At 37.1% G+C, this 16,299-nt stretch overlaps 2 protein-coding genes across 14 annotated transcripts; one reads left to right on the top strand and one right to left on the bottom strand.

Moving 5' to 3' along the window:
- Nucleotides 1-2,370: 2,370 nt before the first annotated feature.
- Nucleotides 2,371-8,702, bottom strand: LOC126802225 (protein ENHANCED DISEASE RESISTANCE 2-like). The gene is made up of 22 exons (XM_050529816.1): nt 8,565-8,702; nt 8,245-8,460; nt 7,797-7,871; nt 7,621-7,674; nt 7,474-7,539; nt 7,313-7,377; nt 6,705-6,832; nt 6,586-6,632; nt 6,410-6,510; nt 5,819-5,914; nt 5,678-5,742; nt 5,514-5,585; nt 5,120-5,266; nt 4,717-5,027; nt 4,458-4,521; nt 4,186-4,361; nt 3,874-3,975; nt 3,699-3,749; nt 3,440-3,583; nt 3,266-3,361; nt 3,081-3,182; nt 2,371-2,758 (listed from the first exon to the last, which is right to left on the bottom strand). The coding sequence occupies exons 2-22, from the start codon at nt 8,395-8,397 to the stop codon at nt 2,666-2,668; spliced, it is 2,208 nt and encodes a 735-aa protein (XP_050385773.1). The 5' UTR covers nt 8,398-8,460; nt 8,565-8,702; the 3' UTR covers nt 2,371-2,665.
- A 2,433-nt stretch (nt 8,703-11,135) lies between these two features.
- On the top strand, nt 11,136-14,832 carry LOC126802752 (uncharacterized). Of its 13 annotated transcripts, none has more exons than XM_050530434.1 (11): nt 11,136-11,306; nt 11,403-11,447; nt 11,666-11,713; nt 11,811-11,924; nt 12,077-12,121; nt 12,227-12,274; nt 12,382-12,474; nt 12,792-12,839; nt 13,388-13,435; nt 14,321-14,386; nt 14,534-14,832. In XM_050530434.1, exons 1-11 carry the CDS (start codon nt 11,213-11,215, stop codon nt 14,575-14,577), a joined length of 693 nt encoding a protein of 230 aa, XP_050386391.1. In that variant the 5' UTR covers nt 11,136-11,212; the 3' UTR covers nt 14,578-14,832. The 13 variants fall into 13 exon arrangements, with proteins under 13 accessions (XP_050386391.1, XP_050386401.1, XP_050386400.1 ...); XM_050530444.1 differs by having other exon boundaries at nt 12,074-12,121; nt 12,382-12,438; nt 12,795-12,839; nt 13,391-13,435; nt 14,324-14,386; XM_050530443.1 differs by having other exon boundaries at nt 12,074-12,121; nt 12,382-12,438; nt 12,795-12,839; nt 13,391-13,435.
- The last annotated feature ends 1,467 nt before the right edge of the window (nt 14,833-16,299 follow it).

Here is a 16,299-nt window from a genome sequence, read left to right as displayed (position 1 = left end):
ATGTCTTCTATATTGTTTCTCAGCCTAGTCTTTATAATTTTCATAGCTCAAAATACACGTTCTGTAGTAGCAGTGGAAAAGAAAGTGTCAAGGTCATATGTGAGAAGAGAAGTGAGGAGCCATGTTTGAGAAGAGTTTGAGTGGAACACACGCACGTTTGGTTTAATTGTGATGTCTGCATAGTTACATCACTCTTTGTTAATTAAAGTTGATTGAGTTAGGCTCAGTTTAGTTGTTTAATAAAGTTGTTATTGGTCAAAATCTGTTTTTTACCCAGTAAATATGCTAGATTAAGCCCGACTTCTAAAATTTTATCTCAGTAATTGTTGGGAGAGCCGTAGCTTAGAACCGCCTCTATTGTAACGAGACCTCTAAACATGTCGGCAAGTTTCTGTTGTGACATTCGCTGGATTGGCCATTCCAGGATTTTGTTTGAGTGAAAAACAAAAGGGCTTTGTCTGTGAAAGTGTGAAATGACAAGTCATCAGAACCCTACCCTAATTATCCCCATATGATTGATTTACTAACAGCAATCATGTCGATAAATCTTAACGTCGGTCATGCACTTAAGTTGTGTCATTGATCGGTTATAGTGTTTCATTGGGGTGGAAACAAGTTTGTTATATATAAGTTCGTAATTACGTGTTTCATTGATTCAATCATTGAGAAGAAAACAAAAACAAAAAACTAAGATATATAGAGATTCTATCAAAGGCAAACTAGGAGCAATGAAAAGTCGTAATTAGACCATATTGGGGATAGCTAAGTTAGGGTTCATAAACATTCTGACTCCCATGAGTGAAATATACATAAATTCAGATGAATTGATGTTCTTTATGCCCTGTTCTTTACTATGGAAATGCATTGCGACGTGACACGACTTAATTGAGTGTGTTTGAGGTTGTTTCTCAAGTTACTCCTATCAAATTTGCCTGAACAACTCGGCACTAAACCAACCAGTCTATAAACCGATAAGTATCTTTTTGGATTCTAAACCAAATTTTGCAGTTTGATAGTTATGATTGAACAAAATTGATGTCTTTCTACGAGTATAATTAAGCGTATCTATCATATGCTTTCATTCATGATTGACGTTAACCTAACTTGTGTACTGTGTACCTAATTATGTTTCGTGTCCGAAATTGCAACCCTGAAATGCTACATCTGGAAATGTATGCAATAACCTACTGAAATTAGAGGCCCCCGGCCCTAATATTGAAGAGCCTTCGGAGTTGGTTGAACACGATTGAGCCAGCCTTCTAATGCGTATAGTGATGCGAATTATAAGGGTATGAATGATCACAGGGACTTGTGCTGCATGAAAAAAATTTGCAGTATCTGAGGACAGATTGATAGAGAGTGGTGTGGTGCAGGAGGATGTTGGTTTTGACATATATTGGTCACAAAATAGCTTAGATGCACGGAAACTTCACTCAAGGTCCGATTCCTGCTTCATAATCGGGATCGGAAGTGCAGTGAAAGCGCGTTCCAAAAAAAAGAAGATTTTGAAAGCGTCGTGGAAGCGCAAGCTTCTAGATTGGAAGCGCGAGAGTTGTTGAGTTTTTATAGTTTTCTTCTCTCTCTTCCGGCTCTAATATAAATCCCTCTTAAAATCTCCATATTCTAAAGACTCGATAATTTATGAAGATAAATCAAAATCTAAAATTGAATGAAAACCCAGAAAATATACAGTTTAAGCATCGTTCAAGCAGGTTGAATGAGATTTGAGGATTTATTTGAGCTTTTAGTTTTGTGTGAGACAACAAGGGCATATAAGATTATATGAGTTTGATTTGGAGCAAGATACTGATTGAAACTAAAATGAGTGAAAAATTAATGTTGTGGATTTTGGGGCTAGACTATGATGAAGCTCAGAGAGAGAAAGCGCAGCCGCTCATTGTAAAATGTAGATACATATGTTTTTGATTTCACATACTTGGTCAGTGTGATTGGAGAGATCACCAGGTGTGTGATGGATTGATTGAGAGGTGATGTGCATCATTTGTGGTTAGCTACACTACTAGTATCATGTTAGTTATTGAAGTGTTTGTGTTGTTTATTCTAGGATATTACAAAATATTTATGAAGCTCATTTTCTGTCTATATAACATATTTTTAGATATACATATATATTATTTTATTATGATGCTTAAAAAAATCCAAAAAAAAAATCGCTTCAGCGCTTCGCTTTCACGTACCCGCATCCGATTCTATTTAGCTTAGCAAAATAGTAGAGTAATAAATCAATTTTGTGATATAAATGAAGTTTCGATGGTTTTTGTTTTATCATTTTTAAGTTTTCGATTACAAACGAACAGATGATGGTTCATAATGTAGATGATGTAACCTAGACAACCATTAGGATAAAATTGAAGAACGAATTGAAATGACTTAACGAGCTCTACATTGATGGAAAAATAAATAAAAATAAAGACTAATTTTGACTGAATGGGGGAACGAAAATGACTATAAACGTACACTTGGATACATACCAGAACATGGAGCACCTTTCTTTACTACCTTTTTCTCTTTTCTATTTTGTTAGAACCTTTACATCAATTTTCGTTCCTTGATCGGGAGGCAAATGGGTAACAACCTGATGATGTGATATGAGATTTTCTTGCTTTTTTCTTTTTTCTTTTGGCCTGATTTTTCTGGGTGAAAATCATGGTTTTACCTGGACTGATTTGGATGAATCCAAATGGTTAATTCTACATGTTCCAAGAAGGACTTCTGGAAGTTCCTCTTCTGTGTTGGCCTGCAGAATTTTTTCTTGGTTAGACTGATCACCATAATTGGTTCATGAAGTAAACTGACACATTATACTAGCAAGCAATACACCTGAACACTTCCAAACTACTCTTTTGATGCTCATTAAACACACATATACACATATTCTCATAAACCATTGTCGAATTAGATGAAACTCTGTAGAGATGATCTTGAGTAACATACATAAATATTGAATCACTTATGGTGAAAAAATTTGACCGAAAAGTGTGCCAAAATTGAAACTTCAGTCTTTAATTTCAGAGTGAAGTTTCACTCTAGATATATAACTCATGACATTAAATAGTTACCTGTATCAGGAACGCCATTTCAAAAACCAAATTGTTCAGGTATCCAAGAACAAGATTGACAATCCCCCTTGCTACAGTTGAAGACCCAACGTCGATCATGAGCTAACACCATATGAGCTCACAGGTTAGAACCATAGTTAGCAGTTAAAACTCTCACTTAACATGATAAAGGACTTGTAACTAACCTCCAAATAGTTCTTCCCACGGAAATAATGTACCTCAAGAGCTTGACTTATCAAGCAGGCTTTCTTTCCAACACTCTGCTTGACTATCCATGAACCCTGAGAAAACAACTTGAGCAATGTCAAGTACGAAACATACAAGTACATAATTACAAATCAAAATGACTTGCTACGAACCTTAGAAATGTACGGTATTAGCTTGAACCTTGAATTCCTATAGGCATCATCACCATTGACAAAACTGTGTAGTAAAGGGTTTTCCTCCAAAGGAGTGTTCAACATGTAATAAAATGCCAAGGTATGCATGGTTGTGCCGGGGAACTGATTAATCAACATGCGTGTGATAAGAAATCTGCGTCTTGAACTCTTGATGAAAGTCTGATGTTGCTGGTAATATTAATCGATTGATATAATTTTAATGAGACTTTAGACTTACTTGTATGTTAACAACAAAGAAAAATTCTGGTCCCCCAAGTTCTGCATATTTCTGAATGCATCCAATAGCTAGTTAGTATATTTATCATCACTCACATACATGTAGGTATGTTGATTCAGATGGTCAAAATGAGCATATTTTTCATTGAATTACTATGTGAAACGATAGGCCAAACCTGAACAATCCCACCAAATCGGCTGCTAAGATTATCTATTCGCTCACCACATCTTAGCCAATCTACACCAACCAGTTGCATCAAAGTGCCTTTTGCCTTGATCTGGTAAAAAGAAAAATATCGTTTCAGAAATGAGAGATAACAAACATCAAGTTTAGAAATAGAAAATGCTATCTAAATCCATGTTTTATAATTCAATATACCCTTCCTAGGCAATTCAAATTTGCAATACATATTTGAGCAGTTATGGAGGAATTTACTTCTACTTCAGTCTTTTATTCAATAGTAGCAACAGCTGAAATAACAAAATACCTTCTCATGATCTCGTAAATAATTTGGCCCACGTATCAGAAACGAAGAAGGGTCAGCTGTTCCCCAGCTACAAGGTAAAGCACAATTTGGGTCCTTTTGAAGTGTTGATCCATATGAGCATGACATGTTATCTTCCTTAGCCACCTCTTGTAAGTCCATATAACCCTTCTTTTGAACTGTAGCATAAAGAGATTGATGAGAACATAGCTGAAATATATATAGGTACACATCGCATCATGAAGTTCCATTTTAAATAGACATCACAAACTGACCTCTAAGTTCGTGAATTCTTTTCACAAATCGGCTGCTGTTAGACAATCTGGAGTGGTGTGTGTTCTGCACATCCAAAGTGTTTATAAGAGAATTGTAAAACATTCATGAGTTTAAGAACTGCTTTGAGTATGTATATAGTAGGAGTTCATCAGGTTTAAAGAAGCGACTTACAAAGAGCTCAAACTCATCAGGTTGATGTATAGCATACATAATATATAATAAAATCAAGTTTTGGAATCTTGGTGATCAGTAAAGTACCGTGGGTTGCTGCTCCTTGATAAACTCTGACGGCCACTCATTCTCGAACTGGTCATAGTCTGCTGGTTCAGGAACATCAAAGAACTCATCTGCAGAATCATGCATTCCCTTTAAACTAGCGCGACCCGGTTTTTCCACTTCATCTTCCATGAGATTAACCTCTTCTAGCTTTTTGACTTCTTCCATACTGTGAAATTCTGTCTTAGTGATCTCCTTCTCACTATGAGCTAATCCGATATCTCTAGAAAACACTCTGGATGTGAATTCAGTGGAACAATTTCCAGCTTCTGCTCCGTACATCTCTCTTAATGCTGAACAAAATAAGATAATGACAGTTCTGATGAACAAAATTTGGACATGGAAAAGGAACATAAATGCAATAGTGCCATCAATCAAGGGTTACCTGCAATTCTCTCAAGCATCCTGATAGTAATGGATCTTGCAGATGATGGACGTAGATATAATTTCCAGAATTTCCAATCAATGGCAAGCATGTGTCTGACAAGTGATTGTTTCCCGTGGTTCACAGGAGTTATAACATATCCTCCACCTGCAGATGTGACAAAAACACAGTGAGAAAGAGGCCTTACTGAAATCTAAAGTCATAGCTGCATGAAAATCAGGAAGAACAAAGAAAAAAGACAAATAATGAATACTATGCATAACCATGGTTATTTAGTAGTAGAAATAGTTGGCACTAAGTAATATAGATAATTCTCATGTATGTTCTATGACTTGTATCTATTATGTCCTATGTGAAAGTCAAGCAGTAGTCTCCAAATCAAAGTGTACATTACTTTTAAGGCAAGCACGCACATAGCCTCTTTTTGCTGGACAGTTCTTGTGAGACACAGAGTGGTAAAGGATAACTGTGACAAAAACCAGGTTAAGAAAGTTAGGCCAAGGTGAATCTGGCTCCAGTTTTAGCTTATGCGTAATATTTAGTGGAGGAGTTTCATACCATATGTGCCATCCTCCTCTCTTCTCCAGTACCGACGCAGCAGTAGATCTCTTCGTTTCATCCCCCTGAAAACCATGGGGTGTCAATGACAGCATATCTCTATATAAATAGTTTATATTTTGATGAGGTTCCAAATCTAACCAAGGTAGCCAATCACTGTATAACTGCTGGTGAACGATATCAGTATGACCATCTAGGTTCTCAATCACAGTACCCCGATAAAAACAGAAGTCCCATCTGCAAGACACTTGGTAATTCAACCTTTGGAGTTAGAACAATCCATTATAAGGAAAAGAGATCATGATAGAGAAATGCAATTTCAACAAGGATTTAATTGTTTTTGCTGTTACTTTTAAACTTCTGTGGAAAAAAGAAAAGAAAAAAGAAAAAAGAAAAGAAGAGTATAACTCCCATATGTCTCAAAGGAAAAAATGGAGATGGTGAATGAAGACCAATTAATATAGTAGCTCGAAATAAGAACAGAGAATGCATGGATACGTTTAAAGTTAAGCTGCAAATAGGAAAATCAAATCAACTGTTAGTGTAGAGATTTTCTAGTGAATTAAGCACTTGATGTCTTAACTCAAATCTGCTGTCGTGTAGAAGGAGTAGGGTACATTGTTTTTACTTGAGAGGCAAGATTATTCCACCAATACATAAACCAATACAATGATGCCTTTATTATAAAGCTCTACTTTTCAAAATATATCAATGACATGTCAACTATCTTACTCTGATCTCGATGGACCAAGAGATAAAAGAGTCCGAAAGATGGCCTCTGAAGTTCCATCAACCACTCCTACTGCCATTATCGCTGGATGGTCATCCCAATGCTGAAAATAAAAACAACATTAAGCAGAGAAGAGAGGAGAAGATTGAACAAAAACTATGCCAAAAAAGCACCTCACCCTTTCACGGGAATCCCCATCTTTTGCTTCTTTAAAGAGTCGCAATCCTGTGTAAGAAGTAAATTTCAACACATAGACATTCATTGGTAGAAATGCATATAACAAACTAAATGTCTTACCATTCTGACAACCAAATATTTTCCAGGGTGAGGGAGCAATAACATCATTTGTCATCCCTTCATTGTTCACCAATGGGCAAAAGGTCCAGTCAATAGAACCTCGCAAGGTGCTTCTTGAGCCCACCAGTCTATCAATAAAACATAAGAAGTATATATAAAACAGCGCAAGTGCTGCAGAATTGGAATAGACAACTTAGATAAATTCTTCATAAATAAGAGACAAGGTTGGTGATTCTATCCACTACTACTTTGCATGATCATGATTTACAGATAATAAAGCATTTTGGTTTTCGGAAGATATGTGACATACAAAACCACATCAAATTCAATCATTATAGACAAGTTCTACTTACATATCTGCAAGTTTAGCTAGCTATAGCCTTTATGAGATCTTACTCAATCTTTAAATATGTAATAATGCAGGCATGTGTGATAATGACATCTGCGCAACTGCGCAAGCATATGAATTCAATGGTCTTGAACATCCACAGGGCTTATTCAGTTTTTGAAACTAATTAGGAATCATAACCTTCAGCTGAGTCAAATAACTGTGTAATGTATACGAGGGAAACCTAAATGAAATTTGACGGTCTGCAACTGATATTTACCTTAAGGGTGACCATCTCTTCCCGGAAGAACAAGCCACATATTCCTTTGCTGGATTAGGCAATTCCTGAATATATAACACATTACGTACTGACTATTTTGATCATAAACGAAACTACTTTTTTGAATTCTAGTTGTGGTTTAAACTTTTAAATTGAAAAACCTTTAATGCCGCATCCTGCAATGAACGAATCCATTTTGCTGCTTCTTCTGGACTGCTTGCTCCCAACTGTAACAGTTTAAAATATGATTATACATTAATTTGTTGCGAAACAGAATTAATAACATATGGCTTCAAAATGCAATTTACCTTGAGCTGGTCATCAGGATCGGAAGAATTATACAGGGTAAAGGAAAAGAACACCTGCATGTTGCAAAAATCATCATGAATATGACTGCTCAAAATCGTATCTCTCTCTGCTGTACAACAAACATTGATCCATAGATTGTGAAAAAAAAAAAACGTAGGATGTGTTGAAGCCTTACTTTTCTATGAACAGTTGCCTTTCCATTATCAGTGACCCGAATGCAGCTGTCTATTATGGCACTCCTAACCGGTTCCTGCCAAAAGAATAGTTTTTCATTGCACAAAGTTCTACCCTACTATAGTGATATCATCAGAATTATTTCAAAAGTTACAAAATCAAGGAATGCTGAGAGGAACCTAGCATATTAACAAACGCAAACTCATATTCATGCATCAAACCAGCAAAGTTGTACACCAAACACAAAAATAATATGGATACAAAGTTACAAACCCATAACTCCAACAACAACGCCTACGAAAATCCAAATCCAGTTCCAAAATCCAAACTTGTATTTTGGAACTTTTGAAATAATTCTGATAATACAAACCACATTGATTTTTTAGACATGCAATTGCATTCTAGAGATTGAATTTTACAATGAGACTTAAAAGGGCATCCAAATGTACCTGATTTTCTGAAGTGGATTTGGATTTGAAGCTCTTGAGAAAATGCCCCTGAAGAATAAAGTACATTTTGCGAGAGTATTGCATTCCAAGGCGGTTGAGCCTCATAAGATAAAGCCAACCCTCCATGTCACTATCATTTTGTGAGACACCCATTTCCAGAAAAGTTGCAATTCACCCAAAGTTCTAACCTTTCCGGGCCCAAAGGTCGAGAGTGTGCTTTTAGCAAAAAAAAAAAAAAAAAAACAGAGTTCTGTGATTGAGTTTTCTTGTATTTCAAAAGTTATAAGCTTTCTGTTGCCATATTGAAGAAGAAACCCAACCTGAATGCTGATTGGGGCAGGAAAGGTGATCCTCTGATCCCCTTGGAGGGATTCAGAGAATCAAATCACAGGAGTTTTCAGTTTCTGGGTTGCAGAGAACCAGAGAAGATGATGCAATCCTCTCTTTCTTTCTGTCTCTCTGTCTTTTCTTTTCTCTGTGATCCTACTCCTCCCGGTTTTCAATCAACTGCTTGTTGTGTATTTATACCTGTCTATGTTTAAGGGTGGAATTTATCTAACTGCCCCCAACCTTGATTCAATAGATCAACCAATCATATTTAAAGTTCATAAGATTATACAGTTGTGCAGAGAGTTATCATGATCTGAGGATGTGTCGCATTCTGATTCTCACAGATAAATTGGTGCCATCTCTTTTAAGAAACCTCGAGGGCAAGTAAGATAAATTTGATCACTTTACTTGATGATTAAGGTTCCAGTTAGAAGTGTCATCTACTCACCTACTCTGGTAATGGTGTATAAATTTTAGATGATGAAGGTTAACATGTGGAATTTTGATGAACATAAGAATGTGAGCTTTGTTGGTTGGGACACGGACATAACAACCATAGCATATGGCTCATAGAGAGAAGAAAGGATGCTCGTGTAGTTTGCTTATTTAAGCAATGAGGGTGCCTAAGCAAACAAATCCAAGTGGATGGTGTCACAAGGAATGGATTCCTAGTCCTTCCAACGATTGTCAAAATCCATGCTATGCTTCTCTGGCTCTTTCTTCTTGTTCTTTACCAAGTCAAACTGCATTGACAAATCTAACTTCCATCTATTTAAAATTGTAGAGGAAAGGAAAGATAAGAATCGGAATCTCTCTCTCTCTCTCTCTCGGTTGGATGTTGATTGTGGCAGTTGATCATTATGAGTTAGTTACCGGTTAACCATCAATTGACAAACATGATTTCTTTATTTCCAGTCCAATTATTCATTATTATATTGATTCTCTCGTTATTTCAACAAGTTCGAAATCTAGTCACATGAATATATAAAATCGTTACCGTTGTATCAAGAATGACATTTTTTCTTCATTTCTATAATAATCTTCATTTATAATTTATAACCGATAGGTGACTTGATGAATGTTAGATAAAATGCATGTCATTGTGTTATAAGAACTTTGGTGACCATGCATACGTCTTGTGAATTATTGTGTCCTAATTATCAAGCACAAGGAGCTTAAATTTATAGCAAGGATATATACCCCAAACTCTATATAGTATATACATGTATGGCAAGTGTATACTAATCTGACTAATATCTCAACCCGAATGATGGATTAAACTTCCCACAAGTTTTATAATAATTAGCTTTAAGCATGGAGCTACTCATAACTCGCAACTCATATAAGTTTATGTAAGCTTGTCTGTTGCTAGCTACCATAACTCTTTTCCTTTTCATGACCTCAGTTTCAATTCTGGCCCCAATCTTGAGTTCCAATCATCATATATGTCATAGTCTTTTGTTGATTATTGTTGATTACCCATCCATACTGGAAGTCTAAGACTCCAAGTCAGACCCTAAAATCAAGTACTTTTGTATTCATAAAGATATTTCATTGCCAGCCTCATGCCCACGACTCCTTCTAGCAAACCCCAAAGCCTATCTAATTTGCCTATGCAAGCTGTTCTCTTCTCTATTGCCAGATCTCATACTATTTGATACTTCTTTCAGAATGACACAAGCCGCTGTATAGGTTATTGGCCATGTTGTCATTTACTATATATTATCCGCGGGCAAGGTTAGCTATAGGTTTGGGCTTCGGGTGTTTTTTTTAACAAAATTTTTGTTGTCAGTTTTTGTTAACATATTTTAATTACTATGTCACACATCTTTTAATTACTGACTTTCTAAAAACCCAGACACCGTTCTTCTATCTCTAGTTACTTTCTTTACCATTTTCTTTGTCACAAATGCTGAACTTATTTTCAATTTCTTCCATCATTTAGTCAATCTTAAATTAGCATGTCAATTAGTTTTCTTTTTCATACACAAAACCATAGCAAAACGTGGCTTTGTTGCCTACAGTAGTGGGCCTTTAATTGGACGAGCCTGGTGTGGGCTCAATTTTTAGGCTTTGGGTTATATGGCTGCCAGGTGTTGTGTTAACATAATTCAATGTTAGGGAATGTTTTGGGGGGGGGGGGGGGTCACACATTTGTTTTCTTCCTTGATGATTAGATTTCATATAATTAGTTGGAATTGTATTTTCTTCATTGATGTTAGATCGTATTATTTGGAAAAATGATTTTAACTTTTTAAAATGCTTATAGTGGAATATTCAATTTGAGTGTGGTTTTAATAAAAATCTTAATTCATTTTTGAGTGAAACTATTTAACTTTACAGTAAAGTGATCAATTGAAAATACTTTAAATATTTTGTTATTATTGAATGAATTGGAAAGAAATGCAGTACCACTTTTAATATACCATCAAAACAAAGTTTTTTATCTAACATTTTCTTTGTCTAAGCATGAAACAATAGGCATATTCTTTCCGTCTCAGTGCTTAATTATGTAACAGCGTGCCAACTATTAGCTTCAACTATTATATACATACGGCTGCTTTTATGGGGTCGAAGGGATAGATATCCCCGAATCAGAAGAAAAATCTGAAAACCCTAAATTCGCAATTCAACAAACATGGCTTCCTCCACCGCGGGTCGAAGGAACCGTGAGATCAAACTGCCCAAGGCCGCTGTGCCTCAGGTCAACCAGAAAAAAGATAAGCTTAAAGGTACGCTACGTCCTTTGATTTTCTCAAATCTCGTTCTCAATTTTGACAGAAAAATTGACAATATTGTGTACTGCCCATACTAATCTCCGCACGCAGGTAAGGAGCTTTCGGTTGAAGAACCTCGAGTTCCGCCTCCACCATGTAAGATATTCGATCTTTTTTTCCTTCTGTTTTGGTAATTCATCCATGAAACTTAATAGTGAAGCAGTAATCTCTTTATTCAAAACAAGAGAGAGAGAGTACGTAATCTCGGTGTACGTGTCTTGTATCGAGTACCTGGAATCGTAGTTTTATTTCCTCTGTAGTCTTATATTGATTCTTCTTCTTCTTCTTCTTGTCAAATTATCACCGATGAACAGCTCCCTCCCCTCGCAGAACAGGCATCAAGTCGGCAGAACCCACTTCGGGTATGCTTTATTTATTCTTGTTTTAGGGGATCTTCATACTTTGTTCCTATTGTTTTCGGGACAAGGTATAATGTTGATTCTATATCATTGTGTGCAGAAGGACCAAACCCCACTAAGACCAAGGATCCATCTTCAGACAAGGGCATGGCTTCCACAGCCAAGGGTCGAAGGACCCGTAGACGCAAATCGCGCAAGGCCAATGACCATCAAGGTATTGTGGAGAGTTCAAGTTTATCACTTTTTATGGAATCACTGATTTTATTGCTGTGCAGCTACTCATCTATCAAACACATCTTATTGGTCTTCTTATGGTATCACTCACTGTCATATTTCCCTTGTTTGTTTGTGTTTTCCCTGAAGCAGTTGCGAAGAAAGCCAACAGTGACACCATTGACCAGGAAGCTCAGGGTAAGCTTTATACATATACTTTTCTAAGGTTTGCTAAGAATATTACCTGTTACCTGTGGGTTTCCATACATGTTCTGAGATATACTTTTCAATCATTGTGTGCAGAAGGACCTATTCACACCAAGGAGGAGGAATATTCTTCTTCCGACGAATGTATGCTTTACATTAATTCCACATTTTCTGAGCCAAAATCTGCTTCCAATTAAAATGTTTATAATATAAAATGTAAGTTCTGGAATAAACTTGCTGAGATGTTGCAGATTTGGTTGATCGACCGATTCCAAAGGGGTGGCTCCATTTAGATGTATTGAGACCAAGTAGACCAACTTTTCCCCACCTTTGTCCCTTTAATGGTATATATGGTTCTCTTTTTGTTTGCAAGTTGTCATAGGTTTGCTTGTTTACTGTTTATAGTACGTAATACCTGAACAGACAACTTCGAAGGAGTTGGCTTCTCCACTCAAGCAGTTCTTTTTGCTCTCTGTGTGATGCATAAATGATGTACACTTTAAGAGTTTAAGTATATCACTTTTTATGGAATCACTGATTTTATTGCGGTGCAGCTACTCATTTATCAAACACTCATCTTATTGGTCTTCTTATGGTATCACTCACTGTCATATGGTACATGGTCACATATTTCCCTTGTTTGTTTGTTTTTTCCCTGAAGCAGTTGCGAAGAAAGCCAACAGTGACACCATTGACCAGGAAGCTGAGGGTAAGCTTTATACATATACTTTTCTAAGGTTTGCTAAGAATATTACCTGTGCCCTGTGGGTTTCCATGGATTCTTTGTGTTGAAGAACTTTTTGTAGTTTTTGCTTGGGTATTTGGTCAAGTTACTGATGTAAACCAAGTAATATATCTTAGCATTAAGTGTATAGGGACACTTAAGGCTAAGGAAAGATTACTCCACTCACCGTTGGGTCTAGATTTCTAAAGGGAAACCAGGACAAGCCTTGAAATAACTCTATCTGAAAATACTTCAATGAATCTTGCTCCAAAACTGAATACAAGTCTGGCCTTAACCTCTCTTTTAAAATCTTCATACATTACCTAGAGTTGGCTTCTCCACTCAAGCAGTTCATTTTGCTCTCTGTGTGATGCATAAATGCTGTACACTTCAAGAGTTCAAGTTTATCACTTTTTATGGAATCACTGATTTTATTGCTGTGCAGCTACTCATCTATCAAACACATCTTATTGGTCTTCTTATGGTATCACTCACTGTCATATTTCCCTTGTTTGTTTGTTTTTTCCCTGAAGCAGTTGCGAAGAAAGCCAACAGTGACACCATTGACCAGGAAGCTCAGGGTAAGCTTTATACATATACTTTTCTAAGGTTTGCTAAGAATATTACCTGTTACCTGTGGGTTTCCATGGATTCTTTGTGTTGAAGAACTTTTTGTAGTTTTTGCTTGGGTATTTGGTCAAGTTACTGATGTAAACCAAGTAATATATCTTAGCATTAAGAGTATAGAGACACTTAAGGCTAAGGAAAGATTACTCCACTCACCGTTGGAGTCTAGATTTCTAAAGGGAAACCAGGACAAGCCTTGAAATAACTCGATCTGAAAATACTTCAATTAATCTTGCTCCAAAACTGAATACAAGTCTGGCCTTAACCCCTCTTTTAAAATATTCATACATTACCTAGAGTTTTAAAATTTTCATACATTAAAGGCCTAACAGCTAGCAAACAACTACAACTCTTAGACTCTCTAAAACAGCATTTAATAAAAATAACAACTCTTAAGGACTATTAATTACTGCATCAGTTACAGTATGAACAATTGGTTTCTGAAGGAAACCTCACCAGCCCTTGACCAGCATACTTAATTTGGTTTTTCTACAGTTTACATATAACTCTGCAGCCTACCATTTTGCATCGTAAAATTGTTATCAAGGCAGCTCCTTCCCTGCCCATCCTTGTGGCCTGATATACATACAACCTCTGCATTTGCAATTACTCTTTGGAGTTTGTTAATCAATCTGCTATGCTTGTATCTTTTTTTTTGATACTGGATTAGGTGGAATTTCCTTGGCTTGTTTTTTGAAGTAAAAGCAAGTGTTATTATTTGTTTGTGCACATGCATAACTGACTGAGTTTTTTTTTACTATTTTGTTTAATATTACTTTGGGGGGGGGGGGGGGACTATAAATTTGAAGAGTTTCATATTGTTATTATTATTTTTGTAGTAGATTGTCCTAGCCGCTTTTTTCGGAATCCATTACCGGCGGATGTCTCATCAGATTCAGGCTCAGGTATGCTTTCTGATATTTATTTCACCTCGGATGGGCATACATGAGTTCCCAAATGTGCACCATGTGAATGGACATGCTGTAATTTTCACCTTTAAATTTTTTTTGGACAAAAGTCGGTTAATTTTCTGATGTCTTGCATCTTTGCAGAACTAGAAGAGCCTTCTGATCCGAATGTGTACTATTATCTCTGAAGATCTTTAGCTTGTGATATTCATGGATGCTGTATGTTCTTTGAGAAATGCTACTTCGATCTTTTTTCTGGTGGCCATATTTCTATCCTAGATGTAGCTTGTGATATACATGAAAAGGCTGGTGCAATGAGAGAATTGATATTTGTCTAAATTTATTACTAAGTGAATGTTTAAATCATACATCTCAAATTTGAACCTAATGTGAGAGTAAGCACTTCAAGCGAACAAGACATTACTACCCCCAAGCAGTGATTTTGTTATCTTCACTGGGCAGAGAATCCGGAAGCAGTGATTTTGTTGTCTTTACTAGACAGGATTTGGAAGACATTACACTAATCTGGAAATGAAAAAAACAAAAAGCATTTTGATTAGACATGAAGAACACGACAAGGAGGAACCGAATTGATTAAGAATATTTTGTAGGCATAAATTGTGTTTTGGGCAGTATGACGAGCTGTTTCAGTGTTTACTAACGAATTGACTTTCATATCAAATTTTCAGCATATTCATGGGTTAATGACATTTATAAACCCTAATTTTGAATGAACCCCGTAAACTTGAAGAATCAACATTTCTCTTTTGAGAAATGAAAGTCATGAACAAATTCCAACTTCACGAGTTACGATATAAATGAAATATGAACATTAAACAAAAACCTACAAACAAAAACTTACAAATTAGGTTTTTGATCATTTATATGTCGAATCTCTGAGTATATGCACCAAAAACTTGAACAGACATGTTAGCAATGCTAACTTATTCACCTTCATAAGGAAACGATTAAGCATAAGTCACACTCCCATCAGGAGTGTCCTTAGCATAGTCTGTAATCTCCTCTTCCACTGACTTGGGCTAAGAACTAGCAGGCCCATCATCCATCACCAATCTCCTATCAGGGGTGTCCTTAGAAGAGTCAGAAACCTTCTCTTCAATTGACTTGGGCTGAGAACTAGTAGGCCCATCATCTATCACCAATTCTTCTCCGGGCCAATTTTCTTCCTCGGGGTCCCCTTTAGCCCAGCTTGAGTAGAGCCCTCCCGAACCGCCTTGGGCTTATTAATCGAGCCCTTGGGCCTGCCCACTTTCCCCTTCTTGTTGGGCGAGATGGCCAAAAGCCAATCCTAGTGAGGAAGATCGAGCTCGGCCCGGAAGGGGAGCTCTAACTCCGCCGCTTCCTCCACTAGTCCAAACTCTAGTTGGTACCTCTTTAGCATCGCCACCGCCTCCATCTCAATAACTCTCTTCCTACTCACCACCAACTCCAACCTTGTAGACTCCACAACCGGCGGAGACACTGCGGCCACCACGACCTGCATGCCTGTTGCTGACCCAGAAGAAGAGGCTCCGAAAGAACTCAGACCCAACCGAGCCCAACACAAGGGTTAGGGGTTTTAAAAGGCTGCAGCATCGCCGAAGACTCCACCCCCACAACCCCAGCCTCCGAGGCGTTAGGGGGACCAGGGCACTTCCCACTGACGTGCTCCATCAACCCACAAGTATGACAAAACCCTGACGCATGATTATATTTGAACGTAATCATCGTAGGAACCCGAGCCGACCCAAACTCAAACCTTATCGGGGGAAACGCTTGCCATATTGGCTCTGTCAGTCGGTGAAAAACTCGCACCCTTGCCCTAGTCCCTCTCCAGATATCCTTCTAAAAAAGCTCCTCAATTTTACCTAGGGTTTCACCAACCAACGCCACTACACCCTCTGTCATCA

This window comes from Argentina anserina, chromosome 7 (assembly GCF_933775445.1).
Source record: "Argentina anserina chromosome 7, drPotAnse1.1, whole genome shotgun sequence".
Lineage (NCBI taxonomy): Eukaryota > Viridiplantae > Streptophyta > Magnoliopsida > Rosales > Rosaceae > Argentina > Argentina anserina.
The sequence above is the reverse complement of the archived record's forward strand: the minus strand, read 5'-3'. Positions and strand labels throughout refer to the sequence as shown.